Source organism: Oryza glaberrima, chromosome 12 (assembly GCF_000147395.1).
Source record: "Oryza glaberrima chromosome 12, OglaRS2, whole genome shotgun sequence".
NCBI classification, from domain to species: Eukaryota; Viridiplantae; Streptophyta; class Magnoliopsida; order Poales; family Poaceae; genus Oryza; species Oryza glaberrima.
Window position 1 is genome coordinate 18,124,262 of NC_068337.1, and position 11,078 is coordinate 18,135,339.

The window sequence follows — 11,078 nt, forward strand, 5'->3', positions numbered from 1 at the left end:
CATACAATAAAATAGAAAATATGAAATGTCAATAGGGATTAAAATGATCTAACTGTAGAAAAACTTATAAAATTCATAGAAAAAAATAGGTTCTTAGATTTCACTTAAACTAGAACACCCATTAACATAACCATTGCATCATTTTTGAGTGCTTAAATGCTTACATGTAAGTATGTTGTAAGTATGCAACAAGTAGCAGCAATGTGAACCAATTAGAGGGCAGCTTTATTGTGTTGGAAGATTTTTTTTTAAAAAAAAATAGAGTCCTTAAACAATCAATTATAAAAAGAAAAACACCTTACTTTAAATTTACACTTGATTTGTGAAACATGTTCCCAAAACAAACTAAGCCTATCTTCTTTTAAAGACGATTAAGCAAATTATACATAATTTCTTATAGGGGTAAATTAAATTATATAATACAATGATAACAAAATAGATTGGAAAACATTATTTAAGCAATATTCGCCGGGTCAGAAAACAACCGATCGGAGTATATTAAGAGGGGGGAAAGAATTTACAGATCACCTAGCACTCCCAAGAAAACGACGTGCAACCACAGACTACAAAATAAAACAATCCTTATGTATACAACAACGGCGAGGGAAAACCCACGCCTCCACTTTACAACTCAAAGAGAGGAAGTCAAGCCCGCTTCTTGCCACGATTTCCACTCATCCTCGATTGCGGCACAAAGATTCACCGGCAACACTGCATGCCCCTCAAAGACACGAGCATTGCGCTGTTTCCAAATTAGCCATGCCACCAAGATGATGCCCGCATCAAAAGCTCTCATCAAAATCTCTCCTGTCCCGCTTCTTGATTGCTTTGCGAGCATCACACCACCAAGAGGGAAGACTCTCCATCGGCGTTGAGCAACGAAGCCCTAACCACCCTCTGATACTACTCCACACTTCTTGTGTGTAAGAACAACCTTGAAAGATGTGAGCAAAGTCTCTTCCTCCCTAGAGTAAAGATGACAAATGGAGGCGAGGTGCCAACCGCGACGCTTCATGAAGAACTTCCTCCCTAGAGCAAAGATGACAAATAGAGGCGAGGGGCCAACCGCGACGCTTCATGAAGAACTTCCTCCCTAGAGCAAAGATGACAAATGGAGGCGAGGTGCCAACCACGACGCTTCATGAAGAATGTTTTTGGAAATCATACTTTTGACCTACAACACAAACAATCCAGTTGGTATTCTGTTCTTATAAGTTTCTAACGCAATCTAATATGCATGCCCGCGCGAATGCGCGGGCTACCTTCCTAGTTTTAATAAAATAAAATCGCTCACTTGAGTTTAATTGCTCAGTATAGAGTTAAAATGATGGCTTTATAATATTAATGTAATATCAAATCTTTGATAGGGCGCACAGCATGCATCAAAAGTTCTGAAATTCGAGAACGCCCTCACTTGTGGATTGTTTTCCTCTTCATGGCTAGGGAAAGGGCCTGGATTTTTGCCTAACCCCAGCCTGCCAAATAAGGCCACTAGAGTTGGGAACCATCTTCTCTTCTAGGGGTGAGATGGAATATTCTCTTGCCTATCAAAACAAGGAGAGAGAAAAAAGGTTATTATTGTAATGGAAACCTAACTAGAAATGAGCAAGGAGACCGGACATATCAGGGAAGATAACTGTTGAAACGGAAATATTCATACCTAATAACATGTTAGTTTATATCAACTTTATGGATTGGCAAAATCTTCTCCCATTCAGAACCATTGGTTTTACACCCCACCTTTAAACGAGTGCAACAACCACTTATTTGAAGAGCCCACAGATTGGGGGGCATAGCAGGAAGTGTCTCGAGGAGGGGAGCATTACACAGAACCAGACTCCTCAGGGAGTGCAGAGTGTCCATAGTTGAAGGCAGTGATCTGAGCAGATTTGCATTGTTTATTTCTATATGCTCCAACTGAGAACTATTCTGCAATAACCATTCCTGAGGCAACTCAAGCATTTCAGATCCATTAGATACAAGTCTTCTAGTGAGGCAGAAGTTTCTAAATGGATTTTGAAGAAGCAAAAGATGGTTATCAATTTCAAGGGTGTCAAGCACAAGAGAAGACTGCATAGCTGGTGCTACCGGAATACCTGAAGATGTAGCAGTTAGATGAGTGCACTGCTGTATTTTCAGTATTTTCAAGGAAGCAAGTGCTCCTAGGCCACCCAAGGTCGACAAACTCTGACATTGAAGGATTTCAATACTCTCCATTGTGGATATTCTTCTAAAATGTTCTTCACTTGGGAGCTTCTGGAGCATGCTGCAGCCGACGACTTTCAAGCTAGTAATAGCTTTGTAGTGTTGCTCTTCTACGATACATGATCCGAAGGAACACAAATTAGGACAAGAATCTACATGAAGACTGCACAGCTGTGGATCAACTGTAGAAACGTTTTGTAATGCCATATGATTACTGGCTGGCAGACAAGGTATTCCAACTTTATTTATCCCCAAATGCTTTAGACTATAAGGTAGATGAGGTAGATTCAACAGATCTAGACAGTCTTTTACAACTAAGGTAACCAAGAAAGGAGGCAATCCATCACCGTCAGGTCCCCCAATGTATTTCAGATTTGGTAGGTCCTCCAGTAAGACATGCTTCAGACTTGATAGACTCGCGAGCGAAGGGAGTTTATCCCATTTAGGACATCCAACAATCTTCAAGTTGTACCAATTTGGTAAGGACTTTCCTTTGAATCCACAGTGGAGGCAAAAAACCCTTATAGCCAGAAATTCTTAAATGCCTAATACGTTTGTAAGGAACAAGTGTATCAAGAATTTGCTCATTAATCCTATTATGCTGATTTGACCACTCCAAAGATAACAGTTCCATATCATTCTTATTGCTCAATTCAGCCGAGGAAGCTTCACTACAGTTGCTTACATTCTCAACATCAAACACAAAGACTTTCCGGAGGTTCTTTAAGTCCTTCAGCTCAGATATTTTGTGTCCGTCTTCTCTCTTCACGCTCAACCCATTCAACTCACGAAGATTAGTTAGTCTTCCAATATGAGGGACTCTGGATAATGCAGTTTTTGGAAGATACAGTTTCTGCAAGTTAGCTAGATTACATAAATCACTGACGCTCGCCTGTTCTTCTCCTTCTATCTTCAGTAGCTTAAGGACCTCCAGGTGGAAGAGTTTAAACAATTTATTCAGATTGCTTTTGTTAGTAGCAGACATACAGATGTACCTTAAGTGCTTTAGTTCCGCAATAGCATCATTTATGTCAAACCATCCATGTCCATCAAACTTTAAGAGCCGCAAGCTTGTTATGCCCTTCATTGCTTTCTTTAGATTATCAGCCAGTCCTGCCTTAAGTGGCCATTCCTCATTCGCTATAATAAGAGTACGGAGGTACTTGGACTTGGATATAACATTGATAGCTTCAGAATTTATCCCTTCAATGTATAGGTGACGTACTCTTTCAGATACATCAGCAGTATTGCATTTGGTGACTTTAAATGTTGAGAATTCCTCGCTAGAAACAAGGCATGACAATTCATAAATCAAATCATGCATGACATAGTAATCTGTAGAAGGATCAGGATGTAATTCTCTGGGTATCAGTGAAAAGAATGATTTTTTCAACAGAATATTGAAGTGTTCCCGAGCAATTTTCTCCTGGCCACTGTTCCCCTTTGTGCTTTGCAGTATCAATCCTGAACTCACCCACATCTCGGTAAGCTCTTCCATCCTGAATTTGTAATGGGATGGAAATATGCTGCAGTACTGAAAGCAAAGCTGCACCTCTGAGGTTAGATCTTCATAGCTCAACCTGAGCATCTCCATAACCCTAGGTGCAATATCGTCTAAATGACATACTTTTTTATTTAAGAAGTCATTCCAATTGCTATGATCAGTGTTGTCTCTGAGGTACTGACCAATCACTTTTGCTACAAAAGGACATCCTTCGAGGTTGTGTACAATCCATTCAGCTACACTTCGAAGTTCCAAATCTTCATTAGGAGGCACATGATGGTTCAAGATCTGCATAATATCTCTGTGATCTAAACCCCCCAGTACAACACATTTATATTCATTTGATGGCATTTGGCGTTTAACAGCATCGGCCACTGACCCCATTCGGGTCGTGAGCAAGATTCTACCTCCCATTGGTGCAATAATGTTCCTCAGGGGAGATAAAAATTGCCCCCATAGCTCAATTTCCCCATCCTCCCATGCATCATCCAGAACCAGTAAAAATCTCTTAGTAACCAACTCTTTAGTGAGATCTAATTGCAGTATGTCCAAAGAAGATGCAGTAGCTCTGTTCCTGTTAATGGATTCCAACATTCTTGCCACCAACACTAAAGGTTCAAAGCGCTTGGGAACATGCACCCAGATAATCATGTCGCCGAAATGATCCTGAACCTTCTTATCTTGACAGACAAGCTGAGCAAGAGATGTTTTCCCCATACCACCCCCACCCACTATTGCACACACTGAGAGTTTGCTATCTCTCCCTGGAGCCTCAACGCCCAGCCATTCAATTATCTCATCTTTTTCCTTCTGCCTTCCAAATACAGGTGTTGCTAACACTCTCGTTGTCTCATTTCGGTTGGTCGTATCTTGTATGCGCCCTTCATTACGTTGAGGGGAAGTGTGAAGTCCATGCCCAGTTACCACTCGGAAATTTGCAGCATCATCAAAGACAGATTCTAACCTCATCAGAGCATTCTTGAGATTCTTTCTACTGCTGTTGGAGTTATTAGAACTTACAGACAGCTGCAATCTCATGAATTTAGGGACCAAGGATGATGAAGATTCTGCCTTCCGATTGCACACCTTCTCCAAGTCAAAGAAGTCAAGCTCATCAAGTGCATCCTCGGCCTCCTGTATGGCATCGCGGAACTGCCAAAGCCATTCAACCAACCCTTGGTTGTCCTGGATCTCCTGCAGAGTAATGCCATATAACATTGCTTGAGTTTTGGAGAGCTTACTCTTCAACTTAGTCTTCAAATCCTCATTCTCCAGCGGAAGGCGATCAAGGGCTTTGTTCACAACATAACTGATCACTGTCTCTGCAACTTTCTTCCCAACAAAAATGGCTGAGCTCTTGGCAAAAGCAATAGCAGCAGCTTCCACCATGCTGGAGAGAGCTTGAGCAAACAAGAGATGACACTGGATAGGAGGAGAGGATTGGGGGCTAGACTCTGATTAGAGGTTAGAGGTCAACGCCCAGACTCCGTCAAGGCTCCAAGAAGCTAATCTCCGCGTTGCGTTGGCATCAAAAATTATATACTCCCTCCGTTTTTTAATAGATGACGCCGTTGATTTTTTCTCACATGTTCGACCATTCTTCTTATTCAAAAATTTTATGCAAATGTATATGATATAAATCACACTTAAAGTACTATGAGTGATAAAACAACTCATAACAAAATAAATTATAATTACGTAAATTTTTTGAATAAGACGAATGGTCAAACATATGAGAAAAAGTCAACAGCGTCATCTATTAAAAAACGGAGGTAGTATTAATTAATGGCAGCTTCGCCGTGGTAGCCCACTGGAATTAAGAATGTGAGCTTATTTTTATCAGTCGTGCTCACCTAACGATCAAGTGGCAGAAATAAGAAAATGCAACAAACAACTGGGTGAAACTCTGCCAGATGCAGATGGGATGAAACCGTCCCTGGTGATACCACAGCTCGATTAACAAGTAAATTTGGGTAGATTTGGAGTGGGACGGATTGGGAATTGTTTTTTTGAACCAGAGGAGTTTGTACTAACTTAGGATTAAAATGTTTGAGCAAAATCTCAAAATATAACCGGGAATTGGATTAGAATACGCATATATGAAGACAAACACGTTACTATCACTACTAATGAGCGACTAATAAAAATAAGGAGCAGAAAATGACACCACATTTGGAAGAAAACAGTGAGAGGCATACCGTGTTCCGAGGACGAAAACGCGAAATCCTGCAAGCTAGGGCGCGGGGGTGCCAATGCCACGGAGGCCGCCGCCGGCCACGACGGCGCTCCGGTTCCTCATCGCACCAATCCACCGGCTTGCTTCCTCCCATTCCCCAAACCCCAATGCCCTGAGGAGAAAAAGAAAAATCCCTAAATCCTAAGCTCCTAACCATGCCCGCGGCGGGAAGAGTTGAAGAGACAAGGCGCGGCGTACCGGTGGTCGGGGCGTGGCGGCGAGTGCGCCGTCGCCGGCGTTCCCCACCCGCGCGCTCCTCGCCTCGCCCGCCGGTGGCGCCGTCCCTCCCATCCACTCGCCCACGCCTCGCGCCACCGGCCGCCCGCCGTGTGCTCAACGAAATGCCGCGTCGAGGATGGAAACCCACCACTGCGCGAGTTTGGTAGGTGGGCCGCATTATGGTCACGGCCCAATAACCAGCCCATTACGGTCGAGATCCAATTAAACCCAGTCCCGTAACGGAAATCCTCCGCGTGTCGTCCGATTAGGTTTTGCGTGCGGATTTTGGTTTAGATGGGCCACAGTTAGTATACGGCCCAATCAGATCTTAGTTTTTCACGTGCAGTACAAAAATTGAACATCCAGACATGGTTCCTGCATGCTTCTTTCATTTTCCCAAGGTATGCTAAACTTGCTTAGTGGAGAGTAATTAAGTCAAACTATGCAATATACTTGCTCTTAAAAACACCATCATGCAGCATATGGTCCTTGAATTTCGTTGTAATTTTCATAGACCATCTTCAGGGTTTCTCTATATATGTCTGAATTACCTCGCAACCACATGCAGCCAATGAGATTACCAAAATTGACACAGTTGATGTAGAACTAAAACGGAATAATGATTGATCTCCTTGAGCTCTGAGATCTACTTTGTTTAGGGTATGATTTGCTACCCTGGTCTAAGCTATAACAGCCTTTGGACTTCAATTCTCAGAGGTTTATCAAAGTCAGATTGAAATATTTTTTTTGAAACTTAAAGTCAGATTGAAATGACTGCCCTTAATTATCAACTTCCAATTAGGGTGTTTCAGGTTCATCAATCATCAGTTCACCTTGCCTAACAGATAAGGCACTGCACTGCAACTGCATGGAGAATATTATTTCTTCCCTAGCCTACTTGTACACATAGAAGTAATTAGTACTCTATCTTGTATCTTGATGGTGATCTTCAGAACTATCTCATGAATTCTGTACTTCTGATCATCCATAGCACTTCAATGGATTCAAGATTTGCCCATGGACCATCGATCCATAGCTCATCTTTATGGCCCATAGATATATAGGATGCATGTGCACTATATATGCTTATGTGATAGACCTCTACATATATAAGTATGCTGTACTACATGAATGCTTGATACTGTTTGTCATCTTGGGTTAGGCTTGCATATGGCAGGTAGTACCAGCTACCATTTAACCTCACCCATGCTGAAATTCATCTCTTGTTGCCCACCCTAATGTATCTTAGATAGATAGATTCAGTTGTGTACCGAAGATAAGGCTATAGCTTTCTATGAATAGCTGATGGAAGAACCAAAGAGAGAGTCTGAATTTTCCTTGACAACTTGTGCATGCAGAAGAGGCCATGCATGCATGGTCTATGTGGCAAAGGTTCATGCAACTGACTTGTTCACCCAAGAGAAAATTAGTCATGAGGAAAATGCTCTCTCTCTCTCATGCATGAATTGCACAGATACCATGTGTTAATTGTAGAGGTAATTTGGGTGCATGACAGCTTGACTTCCTTGCAGAACATAATTAAGATGCTGTTTGTTCCCAGACCAGCTGGCTATTTGGTTAACATCTCATAATGTGGACATTTTCCCCCTTTCCTACAGGAAATGAATTCATCCATATCTGAAATTCTGGCCAAATTGAAGTGTACAGAGTCACTAAGCCTGTCCACTTTGTTTTTAAAGATAATTGAATTTATTACAGCCTTTGTTTCAAGAAATTACAACAAATTGTTACAAAGGCTACGGGACGAATAACCGCGAATTACAAAATATTTCGATTTGAAAAAAAGAAATCCTCTCTGTACTCTTTTTTCGCCGGGCCGGTAACGGTATCGTGCATTGACTATTTTCATTTAGATTTGGAGAAAAAAGGTTGCAAAGTGGGAACAAACAACAAGATTCACTTGCACCTTCATGCTAATGCATTTGCATTAAGCTAGAAAAATTGGTAGAAAACTTTTATTTCATCCCCGTATCTAAGTGTTTCTCCTCATTATAATTTTTCTTGCTCTCCATACACGTGAGAGTGGGCACAGAAATACTTATGGTGTGTTTTCACTACCACATTTTGTCGAACATTACCGAACTACTCCCTCCGTTTCAGGTTATAAGACGTTTTGATTTTGGTCAAAATTATTCTACTTTAAGTATGACCATGTTTATAAAAAAATAGTAACATTTTCAACCCAAGACAAATTTATTATGAAAATATATTCAATTATTGATTTGATGACACTAATTTAGTATTATAAATATTACTATATTTGTTTATATAAACTTAATTAAATTTAAAACAATTTGACTTTATATCATGAGACGGAGGGAGTATATTTCAGGCAGTAGTTGCATAGTTCTACCTTATCAGGTTTCCCCCCTCTCAAATCCACAATTTCATACCCTTTTTTATAAAAAGAAATTCTTTAATTAAGGTGTGGTCAAAAAATTGTCCATTCTATAAGCATGTCCTTAACATCATGCGAGCATATTGATATACCATATACCCCCATATTGATCAACTTTTTCCTCAAATCATTGCGATTAGATGCTCCCTAGGATGTATTTAGACCTGAGCCATGCAAGTCATTCATGAAAATTGCATCATTTGCAACTTTCCACATGCATATTCTCTTATGTCGCCCTAGGTACCGATCGATTGGATGTGCCTTTATTCTCGCTAGCTCCCTAGTTAAGGCTCTGAAATTTCCTATTGTCGCACTCTCTTTGCCTCACCACATTTAGGAGTTGGTTCTTATTCCCTTTCCTGTACACTCAAATATGTGCGTTGTGCTGATATTTTGTTCTTCAATTGCGTCATAGGGCCAATACTATGTATGTTCCCAACCAACAATGGTTAGAGAAATGATGCGACTTTTGGGGGAAAAAAAGAACTTGTCCTATCACGCTTATATATTCGTGGAATCTTAGGCTGAGTTCGAATCTAACCCAACATATGAGCTATGCTTAACGATACATTTATAAAATATTTTTAAGAAATCAAATAAATTATTTTTTTAAGTTCGTAAAAATTAATACTCCCTCCGCCCCATAATATAACAATTTAGGACTGAACGGAACATTTCAGAGTACAACGAATCTGAACAGCACTATAAAATGTCTCGTCCGATCCTAGCTAGGTTGCTATATTATGAGACGGAGGGAGTACTTAATTAATAATCTGCTAATGGCTTACCTCATTTACATGCTGCTAGAAGTCTTAGCCAAAAAGTTGAAACGAAAGTAGCTTTACTTATATGAATAATTACACCATGGTTCATGCAAACATGTATCGTAGATCCATAAACTTAAGATATAACTTTGAAGAAAATTTCCTTGTAAATATTTCCCTTGGTTTTTTTTTTTCACTGGATCCATCTTATAGCAAGTTTAATAATATTGTCAATTACTGGTTCTAAATATTAAAATATTATCTATAACTAACTTAATAGTCCACGCATACGATAGTTAGTTATAGATATATACTAGATCATTAATATCTAATCCACCCATCTCTCTCACATAGTTTATTTGAACTTGTGCTGCAGCTGATTGCAATCATTAGCCTATTTTTTTCTCTCTTCTTTGTCTAAGTACAAATATAATGCGACAACTTATACAATCTACCTACATGCATCATCTTGTTGTAATAGCTCTTATGCATGGCTTTATTGGCTACCTCATGCTGCAGCCGCAACCGCGTGCATGCAGTACTTAGGCAAGCAACCGGCAGCACTTTAGCGGCTGGCAGTGGTGCTGCAGCTGTAGCAAGTTGGTGTGTTTGAAACAGAGAAAAAATTAAGATGTGTGAAATGAGACGAGTTATTAGTGGATGATTAATTAAGTATTAATTACTTTAAACTTAAAAAATAGATTAATACGATTTTATTAAGTTTCTTGTATTTTTTTTCAAAAGCGTACCGTTTAACAGTTTAGAAAGTGTGCGCGTGAAAAAAAAAGAGAGTTTTTCTCTTTTGTGCCACTTTTCTTATATTATGGACGAATGGAGTACCGGCTTGGAGGGACTGACAGGCAGTGGCGGAGCCACCTCCTGGGTAGGTCGAGCGACCGCTTAGGCTCCACCACTGTCATCTCCACTACTATAAAAATCATTGATATTTATAAAAATTAATCGTTCACCAGAAAACACTATTAGTTGCTCGGGCTTGATGATGGCATTGGCTCCGCCACTGCTGACCGGCTTCTATTCGTGTAGAAATATGTTTTGCCAGTGATAATATATCATCATTTGATTCTACAAATTGCTATCAATAAACATCAGTTCTATCGGCCAGTACTCCATTCTTTTTTAATTCAATTACATGTTTATAAGCTCTTAATTACTGTCTTTGAGATCTGACTGACGTATTTACCTATGTAACTTGACGTGAAGATACGGTAAAAAATACCAAACAATTCTAATGGCATAATTTTCAAAAAAAAAAATCTAAACAGCTTCAAATATACTCCATATTAAAGATCAAATCTTAGAAGGAAAAAAAATCCCAACGGCAGAAATGTAGGACGGACACGTACAGTACAACTCAATCAATAACATCCACTGTCGCGATGCCCTTACAAGTACTCTCTCCGTCACATTTTAAGTGCAGTAATGAGTTTTCGTGTCTAACATTTGATCGTCCATCTTATTTTAAATAAATATGAAAAAAATTTAAAAAATAAGTCACACATAAAGTACTATATATCCATATTGTTATTATAATAACAATAAAAATACTAATTACAAAATAATTTCAAATAAGACGAATGGTTAAAATTGGACACATGAACCTATGATCATATTTAAAATAGGACGGAGAGAGTACCTCTCAATCATTAAACTCCTAGTCTGATCCTATCCTTGTCGTCTCTTGGCATGCATGCCGTACTCCCTAATATTAAT

General features: G+C 39.7%; 1 protein-coding gene across 2 annotated transcripts; it reads right to left on the minus strand.

The window, feature by feature from the left end:
* Positions 1 to 154: 154 nt before the first annotated feature.
* Positions 155 to 6,255, minus strand: LOC127757281 (putative disease resistance RPP13-like protein 1). 2 transcript variants are annotated; one of them, XM_052282776.1, is made up of 5 exons: positions 6,144 to 6,255; positions 5,908 to 6,057; positions 1,661 to 5,519; positions 1,295 to 1,544; positions 155 to 1,174 (listed from the first exon to the last, which is right to left on the minus strand). In XM_052282776.1, the coding sequence occupies exon 3, from the start codon at positions 5,096 to 5,098 to the stop codon at positions 2,648 to 2,650; it is 2,451 nt and encodes an 816-aa protein (XP_052138736.1). In that variant the 5' UTR covers positions 5,099 to 5,519; positions 5,908 to 6,057; positions 6,144 to 6,255; the 3' UTR covers positions 155 to 1,174; positions 1,295 to 1,544; positions 1,661 to 2,647. The 2 variants fall into 2 exon arrangements, with proteins under 2 accessions (XP_052138736.1, XP_052138735.1); XM_052282775.1 differs by lacking the exon at positions 155 to 1,174 and having other exon boundaries at positions 1,181 to 1,544.
* Between the last annotated feature and the right edge of the window lie 4,823 nt (positions 6,256 to 11,078).

Coding starts and splice junctions, on each gene's coding strand:
- LOC127757281 (XM_052282776.1), bottom strand. CDS start 5,098: ATGGTGGAAGCTGCTGCTATTGCTTTTGCCAAGAGCTCAGCCATTTTT.